Source organism: Hyperoodon ampullatus (genome assembly GCF_949752795.1).
Source record: "Hyperoodon ampullatus genome assembly, chromosome: 6".
In the NCBI taxonomy this organism is placed as follows: Eukaryota; Metazoa; Chordata; class Mammalia; order Artiodactyla; family Ziphiidae; genus Hyperoodon; species Hyperoodon ampullatus.
In genome coordinates this window covers 58,741,518-58,756,082 of record NC_136919.1, presented here as the reverse complement: position 1 = coordinate 58,756,082, position 14,565 = coordinate 58,741,518, and the positions used below count along the sequence as shown (strand labels likewise).

Below are 14,565 nucleotides of genomic sequence, written 5' to 3'. Positions count from 1 at the left end.
AAACTTTCCAGGCTCTTTACCCCCATCCCACCCGATCCCTGGATTCGGTGCTGTCATTTACAATAAAATAAGGGATCGTGGAATCCATGATCATCAGGTAACAAAAGCAACGGGCTTGATTCTCATCCCCGTTTTTTGCATCTTAAATGTCTTTCAGGGTGGTGTATATCACAGTGCCTTGCATAGAATAGTTCATTTCCATGGGCTACCATATAAAACTTAGATACATAAGATAATATTTTTTGGTTTCTACTGTCATTCTTCAAGTTAACGTGGCATGCTGCCATGACCCTAGTTCAGGCCGTTATCATCTCAAGCCTGGACTACCATGGCAGCCTTCTTAACTGACATCCCTGTCTGCCATTCATCTCCTACTCCCATCCCTCCCAGACACTGTTGCCAGATTAACCTTCTCAAAATACCTCTTTCATCATTTCACTCTTCCCTTTAATGGCTCCTCATTGCCTTATGGACCAATTCCAAACCTTCTGTCAAAATTAAAAGTCTCCAACATCTGGCCCCAAACAACCTCTTGAGCTCCTGACACTCTCCACTTGGCCCCTCTGTTCAGTCAAACTGGTTTAGGTCTGCCCCCCAGCCTGCCTTGGCCTTGTACACTGAACTCTTCTACCTTGATTCTGGTTATTTCCCTGCCTCCCATGCTTATCCCCGGTTCTCTACACCCATCCAGACTCCAACGATCTTCCAGATTAGGCCAGGAAATCACTAGTATACCATAAGCATTCACCAATTGTTAGCATTAATATTTTAATACTTCACTTGACTTTTAGTTTTATATTTTTACTAAATTCTTTTATTACTATATAATTCTTTAAACAGCTTTATTGAGGTATAATTTACATACTATAAAATTCAACTTAGCATAATGTTTTTAAGGTTTATCCATTTTGTAGCACATTATCAGAACATTCCTTCTTAGGGTGGAATAAAATATTCCATGATACAGATATACCGCATTTCATTTATCCATTCACCAAATCAGGGATATTTGAGTTGTTTCCACTTTTGCCTATTAAGAATCATGTTGCTGTGACCGCCTGGAGGGGTGGGATAGGGAGGGTGGGAAGGAGACGCAAAAGGGAGGGGATATGGGAACATATGTATATGTATAACTGATTAAATTTGTTATAAAGCAAAAAAAAGAATCATGTTGCTATGAACCTTAGCATACAAGTCTTTATATGGATGTATGTTTTCATTTCTATTGGGTAAGATACCTAGGACTGAAATTGCTGGGTCATATGATAAATGTATGCTTAACTTTTTAAAAAACCATCAAACTTGCTTTCTAAAAGGGCTGTGCTATTTTACATTCCCACCAGCAATACAGGAAGGCTCTAATTTTTCCACATCCTCACTTATAATAATAATACTTATTGTTGTCCGTCTTTTGGATTATGGAAATTTTAGTGAATATAAAGTGGGATTTCATTGGGGTTTTGATTTCTATGTTCCCTAATATACTATTTCATTTTAACAATGCATTTGGATTTCTTCCCATTATTTGATGACATCGCCTTGAGGTTAGGAACCATCTTGCACATTTTGTCCCATAGCATTTAGCACCCCACCTCAAACAAAGTAAATGCATAAGAATTATCTGATACTTGGCATTAAAGTATTATAATTTATTTGTAAAGGAAGGAGATAGGAATTAGCATTAACTGAATGTCATTTCTATGTGTGATATTTTAAAATATATTATCTCATTTAATTCCCAGCCTTGCAAAATAAGTATAAGAAGTGGTAACAGACTCAGAGAGTTTAAGAGACTTGCCAACTAGTAAAATACTGAGTTGGACTCTGTGACTCTCTAACTCTAAAGCCCAGGCCACAAAAGTAAAAACAGGGAGCCCAGTGGGAGGGAGGGCCCCCACCAGCCAAAGCTGTGACTGTCCTTGGGACCACGGGCCAATTGTTTCAACAAGTAACTTAAAGACAAAATGGAAAAACAAGGAGGTTTCTGCCTGAGAGCATGTTGATGTGAAACCAGGGATGGCCACCCTGGGCCAATTCCCTGAAACCTGGACCTCGAAGGCCACCTTTATTCAAACAAAGAAAGGATTTTGCCATTTGGAGGTCAACATGTTAGAGCCATGTGGCTGACAGGGTCTTGGTGCTCCAGCCTGGTGTCAGGGCTGAGCCTCCAAGGTGGGAGAGCCGAGTTCAGGACATTGGACCACCAGAGACCTCCCAGGCCCACGTAACAGCAATTGGTGAGAGCTCTCCCAGAGATCTCTGTCTCAACACTAAGACCCAGCTCCACCCAATGGCCAGCAAGCTTCAGTGCTGGACACCCCATGCCAAACAACTAGCAAGACAGGAACACAATCCCACCCATTAGCAAAGAGGCTGCCTAAAATCATACTACATTCACAGACACCCCAAAACACACCACCAGACGTGGCCCTGCCCACCAGAAGGACAAGATCCAGCTCCACCCACCAGAACTCAGGCACCAGTCCCCTCCACCAAGAAGCCTACACAAGCCACTGAACCAACCTCACCCACTGGGGGGAGACACCAAAAACAATGGGAAATACGAACATGCAGCCTGTGAAAAGGAGACCCCAAATACAGTAAGTTAAACAAAATGAGAAGACAGAAATAAGCAGATGAAGGACCAAGGTAAAAACCCACCAGACCAAACAAATGAAGAGGAAATAGGCAGTCTACCTGAAAAACAATTCAGAGTAATGAGAGTAAAGATATCCAAAATCTTGAAAATAGAATGGAGAAAATACAAGAAATGTTTAACAAGGACCTAGAAGAACTAAAGAGCAAACAATGATGAACAACACAATAAAAGAAATTTAAAATTCTCTAGAAGGAATCAATAGCAGAATAACTGAGGCAGAAGAATGGATAAGTAACCTGGAAGATAAAATAGTGGAAATACCTACTGCAGAGCAGAAAAAAGAAAAAAGAATGAAAATTGAGGACAGTCTCAGAGACCTCTGGGACAACATTAAATGCACCAACATTCAAATTAAAGGGGTCCCAGAAGAGGAAGAGAAAAAGAAATCATCTGAGAAAATATTTGAAGAGATTATAGTTGAAAACTTCCGTAACATGGGAAAGGAAATTGCCAATCAAGTCCAGGAAGCACAGAGAGTCCCATACAGGATAAATCCAAGGAGAAACACTCCAAGACACATATTAGTCAAACTATCAAAAATTAAATACAAAGAAAAAATATTAAAAGCAGCAAGACAAAAGCAACAAATAACATACAAGGGAATCCCCATAAGGTTAACAGCTGATCTTTCAGCAGAAGCTCTGCAAGCCAGAAGGGAGTGGCAGGACGTATTTAAAGTGATGAAAGGGAAAAACCTACAACCAAGATTACTCGACCCAGCAAGGATCTCATACAGATTCAACAGAGAAATTAAAACCTTTACAAACAAGCAAAAGTTAAGCTGGCCACCAAACCAGCTTTACAACAAATGCTAAAGGAACTTCTCTAGGCAGGAAACACAAGAGAAGGAAAAAAACCTACAAAAACAAACCCAAAACAATTAAGAAAATGGTAATAGGAACATACATATCAATAATTACCTTAAATGTAAATTGATTAAATGCTCCAACCAAAAGACATGGACTGGCTGAATGGATACAAAAACAAGACCCGCATATATGCTGTCTACAAGAGACCCACTTCAGACCTAGGGACACATAGAGACTGAAAGTGGGGGGATGGAAAAAGATATTCCATGCAAATGGAAATCAAAAGAAAGCTGGAGTAGCAATTCTCATATCATAAAAAATAGACTTTAAAATAAAGACTATTACAAGATACAAGGAAGGACATGACATAATGATCAAGGGATCAATCCAAGAAGAACATATAACAATTGTAAACAGTTATGCACCCAACACAGGAGGACCCCAATATATAAGGCGAATGCTAACAGCCATAAAAGGGAAAATCAACAGTAACACAATCATAGTAGGGGACTTTAACACCCCACTTTCACCAATGGACAGATCATCCTAAATGAAAATAAACAAGGAAACACAGCTTTAAATCACACATTAAACAAGATGGACTTAATTGATATTTATAGGATATTCCATCCAAAAACAACAGAATACACTTTCTTCTCAAGTGCGCATGGAACATTCTCCAGGATAGATCATATCTTGGGTCACAAATCAAGCCTCAGTAAATTTAAGAAAATTGAAATCATATCAAGTATCTTTTCAACCAGAATGCTATGAGACTAGATATCAATTACAGGAAAAAAACTATAAAAAATACAAACACATGGAGGCTAAACAATATGATACTAAATAACCAAGAGATCACTGAAGAAATCAGAGGAAATCAAAAAATACATAGAAACAAGTGACAATGAAAACACAACGACCCAAAACCAGTGGGATGCAGCAAAAGCAGTTCTAAGAGGGAAGTTTATAGCTATACAATCCTAACTCAAGAAACAAGAAAAATCTCAAATAAACAACCTAACCTTACACCTAAAGCGATTCGAGAAAGAAGAACAAAAAACCCCCTAAGTTAGCAGAAGGAAAGAAATCATAAAGATCAGATCAGAAAGAAATGAAAAAGAAATGAAGGAAACAGTAGCAAAGATCAATAAAACTAAAAGCTGGTTCTTTGAGAAGATAAACAAAATTGATAAACCATTAGCCAGACTCATCAAGAAAAAAACAAAAGGGAGAAGACAGAAATCAACAGAATTAGAAATGAAAAAGGAGAAGTAACAACTGACAATGCAGAAATATAAAGGATCATGAGACATTACTACAAGCAGCTATATGCCAATAAAATGGACAACCTGGAAGAAATGGACAAATTTTTAGAGAAGCACAACCTTCCAAGACTGAACCAGGAAGAAATAGAAAATATAAACAGACCAATCACAAGCACTGATATTGAAACTGTGATTAAAAATCTTCCAATAAACAAGACCCCAGGACCAGATGGCTTCACAGGTGAATTCTGTCAAACATTTAGAGAAGAGCTAACACGTATCCTTCTCAAACTCTTCCAAAATGTAGCAGAGGGAGGAACACTCCCAAACTCATTCTATGAGGCCACCATCACCCTGAAACCAAAACCAGACAAAGATGTCACAAAGAAAGAAAACTACAGGCCAGTATCACAGATGAACATAGATGCAAAAATCCTCAACAAAATACTAGCAAACAATCCAACAGCACATTAAAAGAATCATACACCATGATCAAGTGGGGTTTATCCCAGGAATGCAAGGATTCTTCAATATATGCAAATCAATCAATGTGATATACCATATTAACATATTGAAGGATAAAAACCATATGATAATCTCAATAGATTCAGAAAAAACTAAAAATAGAACTAACATATGCCCCAGCAATCCCACTACTGGGCATATACCCTGAGAAAATCATAATTCAAAATGAGACATACCACAATGTTCATTGTAGCACTGTTTACAATAGCCAGGACATGGAAGCAACCTAAGTGTCCATCGACAGATGAATGGATAAAGAAGATGTGGTACATATATACAGTGGAATATATTGTATATTCCTAGGGGCATATACAATAGGTATATGAACCTAGGGTTAAGACAGGAATAAAGACGCAGACGTAGAAAATGGACTTAAAGACACGGGGAGAGGGAAGGGTAAGCTGGGACAAAGTGAAAGAGTAGTATTGACATATATACACTACCAAATGTAAAATAGCTAGCTAGTGAGAAGCAGCCACATAGCAGAGGGAGATCAGCCTGGTGCTTTGTGACCACCTAGTGGGTGGCATACGCAAGTGGGAGGGGATAGGGGTATATATGTATACATGTAGCTGATTCACTTTGTTATACAGCAGAAACTAACACAGCATTGTGATGCAATTATACTCCAATAAAGATGTTAGAATAAAAAAGTAAAAATAGGTGAAAGGTCCACAGGAGACCTGAGACTAGAAAATCTTAGAGTAGAATATGCCTATAGTATGGATGTGTCTTCCCACATTGTTACATAATTAATATTTCTCTATCTCTCTTAGTTGCTATTGCTTTTCCAAGCAACTTCTTCCTTATTTTGGTGAGTTTCAGAGGCCACACAAACCCATTAGCCTTTAGTTACATGAATTTACATGCTTTGGGCCCTTTTTTCCCCACCAGTGTTCCACGAGCTGCGGGGAGGGCACCCAGACGCGAAGTGCTGTTTGCCGGAAGGTGCTGAAAACAGGTGTCTCAGCTACTGTCAATTCCTCCCTGTGCCCGCCCCTGCCGTTCTCTTCATCCATCAGGCCCTGTATGCTGGCCACCTGTGGAAGTGAGTATGTCAGAGCTCTGGGGATGGGGGGACGGCAAGAGCAGTAGCTTTCCCTGAACCCAAGACCAGCGGCAGATTGGCAGTAAAGCCCTCTGAGGGCATTAGGCTCGTGAGCTCAGCTGGAGATGGGAGAGGAATCTTAATTACACGTGGCCAGGCAGGATGCTCTTCTCTGCTGGAAAAAACAGTTTGCAGGAGGTAGAGCGAAGTTCACTTGCTGGCATATGGAGATCTGGAAGCTGGAGTCAGCATGTTACTAATGAAGCCTAATGTTACCCACTCCAGTGTTTTAAACTAAACAGATTTGTTTTGGTTAATATTAATCCCTAGAGGTGTAACACTTCTGGGGTCTCCTCCCCATGTATACGGGGACCCTGGTGCTCTGCGGGACCCAAAAGGGATCCATTCTCCTTCTCTTTGTCCTCTGCCTCTTTTTATGATGCTGATTTCTTTTTCTTTCTTTTTTAAGTCCTTTTAATGAGAGGAACTGTCTTTCCCCTGGAATCGCCCTCCATCTAGAACCCTGCATCTCAGCTTCTAGGGGTAGAAAACCCCAGCAGCGTGATAGCAGGTGGCCCCACTGCACCTAATTAGCTTTCCCATGTTTCATTGCGGCAGCAGCTTGATGGTCCACAGCTGGTAGCCATTTACTCCCGTAAAACAGAAGGTGGTAAATGAAGGCCCTGCCCAAAGCAAACTGAAGCGCTTTCTTTCCCTCTTCTCCCTTTTGTCCCCCTGTCTCTCTTCTCTTTGCCCTCTCCTTTTCACTGTCTCTTGTCGCTGCACCTCACTGTCCCTTTTCTCTGCTCTCTGCTTCTCTCTCTCCGCTTCTCTTTCTCCATCCATCTGCCTTCCCTTTCGTTTCTTTCATTCCAGGGCCCGGGTGGCCATCCACAAAGCACAGTCCTCACATCGCAGCAGCAAGGAAGGTATACATCCAGACCCGCCGGCAGAGGAAGCTGCACTTCATCGTGGGAGGATTCGCCTACCTGCTCCCCAAGACCGCAGTGGTGGTACGCTGTCCCACCCGGCGCTTCCGCAAGCCCCTCATCACCTGGGAGAAAGACGGCCAGCACCTCATCAGCTCCGCCCACGTCACCGTGGCCCCGTTTGGGTACCTAAAGATCCACCGCCTCAAGCCCTCTGATGCGGGCATCTACACCTGCTCGGCCGGCCCGGCCCGGGAGCAGTTTGTGATTAAGCTCATTGGAGGCAACCGGAAGCTGGTGGCCCGGCCCTTGAGCCTGCGGAGCGAGGAAGACGCCCTTGCGGTGAGGAAGGCCCGCCCGAAGGAGGCCCTGCAGACGCACAAACACCAGAACGGGATCTTCTCCAATGGCAGCAAGGCCGAGAAGCGGGGCCTCCCTGCTGATGCCGGGAGCCGCTATGATGACCTGGTCTCTCGGTTGCTGGAGCAGGGGGGCTGGCCAGGAGAGCTGCTCGCCTCCTGGGAGGTCCAGGACTCCACAGAAAGGAACACATCCTCAGAAGAGGACCAGAACGCCGAGCAGGGCCTTCCGCACCTGCCCTTCACCATGGTGGCCGAGCAGCAGCGCCTGGACGACATCCTCCGGAACCTCTCCCAGCAGCCCGAGGAGCTCCGCGACGTCTACAGCAAGCACCTAGTGGCCCAGCTGGCCCAGGAGCTCTTCCGTAGCCGCCAGGACGCGCACCAGGACGCACTCCTCAAGCCGTCCGAGCGGGGGATCCCCCCAGTGGCCATCCCGCCTCATAAACACGTGTCTGGCTTCAGCAGCTCCCTCCGGACCTCGTCCACTGGGGAGGGTGGGGGCAGCTCTCGCCGGCCACACCGGAAGCCCATCATCTTGCGCAAAATCTCAGCCGCCCAGCAGCTCTCGGCCTCCGAGGTGGTCACCCACCTCGGGCAGACTGTGGCCCTGGCTAGCGGGACACTGAGTGTGCTTCTGCACTGCGAAGCCATAGGCAACCCAAGGCCTACCATCAGCTGGGCCAGGAACGGAGAAGAGGTGCAGTTCAGCGACAGGTGAGCTTTGCAGCTACCCGGTCTGGGAAGGAGGGGTAAGGGGCCGCACTGTGTGGGAGACACCCTATTCAGTCTCCCTTTAAGGTGTTTCCAAGGGTCGGGCTTAGAGCACTGGGCCTCAGGGATTGCTCCCATCCTGGGTTTCAACCCTCTCTTGGCACTGATAGACTGTTGAAGCAAAGACTAGGTATTTAATTTCTCTAAACTGTATGTTCTCATCTTTATAAGGTAATAGTGAGAATGCCTACCAACCCGAATCCCCGTAGGATCCCAAAGATTAATGAGATACTCTCTGGATAGCTTTGAACTTTTGGCAGAAAAATATCATTCCAGGCCAAGGCATTGTTACATTACCATTTTGTGAGATGAACCGCTGAAAATCTCGTACACCAGGATACTGTCTCTGTGTGTGTGGTCCCCCAGGGCTGGGGAGAGAGTGCAGCCAGCACCTGTTGCTCCTTGTGGGTGAGCCCATCCTCTGTCTGGGCTGGACAAGGCTGTTTGTTCCAGAAAGCTTTTATTCCCAGTCGGACCTGTGATTAATTATCCTAATATCTCTTGGTGTCTCTGTTTTGATGTGGCTTTACTGGGATGACAGCATATATTACTTACTGGTTTCTTTGGGCCATGGCCATTCATAATGTAAAATCAATAGTGACAGAAGAGGTAATAATAATAACAATATTTTTAACACTACCTATGTGCCAAGCAGCATGCCATGCTTCCTATGGACATCCTCTTTAATCTTTATAGTGGCCCTGACAACAAAGATAGTTGGCATTGATTGAGTAGTGACTGTCTTCCAGACAAGTGTAAACACTTTATGTGCTTTATCTTACTGACTTCTAACAGTAGCCCTAAGCAGTAGGTATAATGTTTATCCACCCTTTACAGAAGAGGAAACCAGTCTAGCAACTTGCTAAAGATCACACTTATTAGGTGGCAGAGCCAAAATGTGTGACAAAAATAAGATGGGCAGCGAATAGAAGAATCACAGTCCATGGATGAGGGAGGAAGCTTTAAGGTCCTCTGGCCCAGAGTCCTCATTTTAACTTTTTATCTTCTCTGAATCCATGGAGCATGCTCTTTTCATTAAATCTACTTTGAAATACCATTGTTCAGCTAATCCTCTTCACTGGCTTGGTAGCTTTGAGTGAGGAAGGAAAGATGGCAGGATTTATTGTGCCAGGCAGGGTGCCAGGTTTATTTATATGTTACGGCATTTGTTCTTCTGACAGTCCACAAAATTGACATTATCCTCCAGTTTCACATAGAAAATTGAGGTTCAGCGGCTCACCCAAGGTCACACTTTAGTAAGGACCAGACTGAGGACTCAATGTCAAGTTTATTTGATTCCAAAGAGTAGTTCTGTCTACTCTTCCGAGACTTGATGAACAAACATGACTTTGTCCATCCTGCCCACATCTTTTGTGCTTTTGAAATGTCAATAATATTGCCTCTCAGCCTGAGCACTTACAGATCAAATAGTTTTAATAACAATACTAAGTATTTTTTATTTGACACTGTGCTCGGTGCTTTAAAGGTAATATTATCTTGTTTAATCTTTAAAAAAAAAAAAACCCTACAGGGTAAGTACTGTTGTTACCACATCAGTAATTAAAAAGCTGAGGCACCAACACAGAAGCACTGGAGACAAGGATTGAATGCACTATGTTTTGAGAGCCTATGGTGGTAACCTCTCCTCTTGATTACTTCTTGGTCCTCCCCAGCTTATACTTTCCTTGATCAGCTTAACTGCTATGATCCCTGCAGTTCTTTCCAGAAATCTTTGTAAGGAATTTGTGGGTCGGGCCAAAGTTGCAGTAAATCCCCTTGAGGCCACTGGGGAGAGATACACCTCCGGCATCAGACCCCCAGGATGATGGGCGCTGATTGAAAGTGGTACCCTGGTGCTCAGGTGCATGCTGCGCTGGAACTCACCTCTGTGACTGTACCTGTCACACTTGTTGTGCCCAAGTCATGCCATGCCTTCCACCAGCCAGTCGGTTTCTCAAGTGTAGATACTGTTGCATTCATATCCCCTGGCCTATTGCCCGAGATTGGTGTTATTGAGATCAAAGGGGGTAGCAGCTGGCTGTGTGAGGGAAAAGATGGGAATTAACATTTCTTGACTAACTCCAGATATTGTGCCCCCATGCTAGCAACTTCCAAAGCCATCATCTCTGTTAATGTCCACTGTAAGGTGTAACATATGAACTGATATCCCTATTTCAGAGATGAGGAAACCGAGGCTCACCATAATTAAGGAAGTTACCAATGTTAAATAGCTAGTAAAAGACAGAACCAAGAGAGCAGATTCAAACCCAGTTCTGCCAACTCAAGCTCATGCTGTTTTGAGTGACTCAGTTCATGTTTGCATGTATTTCCTGTACTTCACCAGGGATACCAAGTTATCTCAAGATCCCTGCTGTTTTCTACCAGCTTCTTCCAGGTTCCCTTCCTTTGCATAGTGACTATTTCCTCCTAAAAGCTGTACAGCAAGACAGGCCATTGGGGATGGGGGAGGGGATGATTAGGACTCTACCCGGAACCGCAGGGAGAATATTGAGGCCATGGCTTCCTCAGGGGTCCTGACAACTTCCTTGAGTGCTGGAGATTATGAAATCCAAGGATCGGGGCCCATGGGTCACTGGTGACTACAGGAAAGATGTGGAGGGAGTTAGATGAGAATTGAGGGCTTCGGGCTGGTCTTGCCCTTTATTTCCATGGCCTTAATCCTTTCGTTTTAAAAGTGAGGGGGGTTGTAGCAGACCATCTCTGATCTACACCCTTCACTCATTTGTAGAAGGTCACAGAAGGTTAAAACCCATATGTTGGTGGAGAGTGGGGAGAGCCTTGAGCACAGTAACTTCAAAATTTGTCGTACAAGTTGTTTCCAAGTGGTCCACAAAACAGGGATTCATGAATCACGTGAGTTTGAGACATGCTCGCTTAAAGCTAAACAGAGGTATTTACTGCTGGACTTTACTTCTATTTTTTTAATATAGTATTTGATTTTTTCTTTTTTTATTATAAAAGTAATGAAGAGGCTATAAAACAGTTCAAATAATACCTGCATATGTATAGTAAAAGTGCAAGTCTCCTTCATGCCCTCAATCCAATTCTCCAGAGGCTGTCAGTCTTAATAATTCGGTATACATCCTTTTGGAATGTTTATATATTTTATTGTATTATATATAAAACACATACACACATAGGATTTGTGTTTTTATGGGAAATTACTCATGGTTAGAAGTTTGACTTGATTTTTATTCAACAACATGTCTAGGAAACATTTCAGAGTAGTATGTAGGGGTATCACCTTTTTCAACAGCTGATAACTATTCTTGAATGTATTTAACTAACCCCCAGGTGAAAATGATTTTGGTTTTTCCATGTTTTAACTCCTTTAAGTAGTCCAACATGTGTTGTGACTTTCCAAGTGGATGATATAGTATTCAGTGTTTTCCAAGTACTTCTTTGATCAGTGAACGATTTTTTGGCCTAGTAATCTCAAGGATATCAATAATTCTTGAAATACTGCTTAGAAATACGACTTTTGCCTTTTAATTTTCACCTTAATGGGCATTGAGAGTCTAATGGCTTTAAGATGAAGAAGTTTCAACAGAATCTTGCTAAAAAAAGAAACATAGCAGCCAGGTGCTAAAGATACGAAAAGTTGTAGGCCTAGGACAGCAGAGGGCAAATCCTAGGTCTTGAGTCACCAGGACATTGGTGAGAGTGGCAGTGGAGGGTAACGTTCAAAAGGAAAGCACATGGGGGCCATGAGCAAACAGTATTACAATTCTTGCCACTCTTCCAGATCTAGCCTCAACAGAGCTTTTTAAAGCAAGTCAATAGCACGTGGTAGGGAAAAATAAGAGATTTCTGTTTCTGATCCTTGACATCATAATTTTTCCATTTTACTTAGCTAGCCAGTTAGAAGTATGGCTGGAGCTTACTTTTCTATGCAGTTGTCCAAGTGGAGTTTCAGAAAGTAAAATGGATGCATCGGTACAGAGCACACAGAAGGCACAGAACTTCCATTGGGACTACTCTGCTATGGTTGTTGGTGACCTCTATTGTGTTGGGTTTCATTGCTTGTCATCATTAGTGCATCTGGTAGAGGTTCCGAAATGCTTATTAATTTTCAAACAGAGAAGTGCTGAAATGCCCAGTGTTATAGTTCAGTTAGTCTGTTTTTGTTTAGTGCCCAAATCCATCTTTCTGAAAGAGTCTGCAAGCTTCAGCTGGCTATTGGTCTGTAGGACGTTGCAGATATATTAAAGTATACTCTAAATAGCCTGAGCCAGCAAGATAGGTCAAGGTAGAAAGAAAATGACTGAAGTCTATTACTTCTTGGCCTTTAAATATGCCAAAGCTTGATTTGAAAGAAATTGGTTTTCAGAAAGAATCACTAACAATTCAGATAGTACTGCATCTCATCAGATATATAACTTACTAGTTAAAATGAATTCACATCATTCTTAGAAGCACATGTCAACTTCTTAAGCAATCATTTACAAGATGTCCCTAAGTGTATTATGACAGACTGGTTCTTCTTAATCCCTACTTCTTCCTTTATTTCACAAACCTTCCCATGCTTACTCTGAGCCAGACCCTATGTTAGATATGAAGGATGTTGGAAAAGGAGACTCATTTCCTGTCAGTGCAACTCAAAGTCTAGTTTGGAATCCAGAGAAGTAAATGCAGTGTTTAAATGCTAAGAGAGGGGTATGCATATTTATTCATTCCATAAATATTTATTAATCTACCTATCATATGCCAGATATACACCTACTTGCTAGGATACTGTGATGAATGAAACAGAAGTCCGTGTTCTCTTGCACTTTGCGTACATTTAGATATCTGCTGAACTGGCACACATCAGAAAGATCTTTCCTGATCATTCTAGCTAAAGGAGCACTCTGCATCATTCTCTAACCCTTCAACTCTAGTTTATTCACAGAATTTTATTGTCATCTGACATATTATATATATGCGTTGATTGCCTGTCCATTAGGGTAGAGGCTTTCTTTACTGCTGTGTCCCTAGTGCTGGAAAGAGTAGCTGGCACGAAACAGGTACTAAATAAACAGTGAATGAATTAATGAGTGAGTGTGGAGCAAGACAGTAAACACAGAAAAGGACACAAAAATATCAGATGGTGATAAGTGCTGGGCAGAAAATGAAACAGAGCTTTGATAAGCAATGATCTGGTGACCACATTAGATGGGTACTCTGAGGAGGTGACCTGGAAGCCAAAAGCTGAATGATGACCAGTGTCCAGCAATATAACATCAGAAGGAAGAGCATTCCTGGGCAAGGGAAAAATGGTGCAAAACCCCTAAAGTGAAAATGAGTTTATTGTGTAGAAAGAACCCAAAAGAAGCTCATTTGGCTGGAGTGTGGCAGGCTGAAGGTAGAGGTGATATGGGATGAGGCCATGGGGGCAACCAGAGACCAGGATGAGGAGTTGAGGTTTTAGTCTGAGCACCACAGGGAGATTTTGGAGGGTATTAACCAGGAATGTCAAATGATCTAATTTCCATTTTTATAGACGCACACTGGCTACTTTGTGGTGAGTGTATTTCAGAGGAGCATGAGTAGAAGCTGGGGGGCTATAAGGGCCCCTTTGCATTCAACTCCCCAAGTATCTGTTGGGCATTAGGTACAGTGATGGGTGCCAGAAAGTGAGATCATAAATAAGGAAAGGTCCCTGCTCTTCAGAAACTAAGATACACTGAAAGGCTAATAGAGGATACAGTAACTTGAGCCTCAAGTTTTTTTTAAACTCCAACACAATACTTCTCTTAAAACTTATAAACTTTAAAAAGGGGATATGGGATTCCCTGGTGGCACAGTGGTTAAGAATCCACCTGCCAGTGCAGGGAACACAGGTTCGAGCCCTAGTCTGGGAAGATCCCACATGCCGCGGAGCAACTAAGCCCATGTGCCACAACTACTGAGCCTGCGCTCTAGAGCCTGCGAGCCACAACTACTGAAACCCGTGCACCTAGAGCCCATGCTCCGCAACAAGAGAAGCCACCACAATGAGAAGATGGTGCACCACAACGAAGAGTAGCCCCCGCTCACCGCAACTAAAGAAAGCCCGTACGCAGTAACGAAGACCCAATGCAGCCAGAAATAAATAAATAAATTTTAAAAAATAATAATAAAAAATAAAAAGGGGATAGAGGAGGGGTTCCCAAATTCAGTGTGCATAATAATTGCCAGGAACTTGTTAGAAA

The 14,565-nt window shown here is 42.7% G+C and overlaps 1 protein-coding gene across 2 annotated transcripts in view; it reads left to right on the top strand.

Moving 5' to 3' along the window:
- Positions 1-14,565, top strand: part of ADAMTSL1 (ADAMTS like 1) — a gene marked incomplete at both ends in the record, with an annotated part of 469,161 nt that overhangs the window by 291,597 nt on the left and 162,999 nt on the right. For both annotated transcript variants that reach the window (XM_079706140.1, XM_079706139.1), the window contains 2 exons: positions 6,156-6,309; positions 7,186-8,314. In XM_079706140.1, coding sequence (XP_079562266.1) covers positions 6,156-6,309; positions 7,186-8,314 — 1,283 coding nt within the window. The remainder of the gene's footprint in view (positions 1-6,155; positions 6,310-7,185; positions 8,315-14,565) is intronic.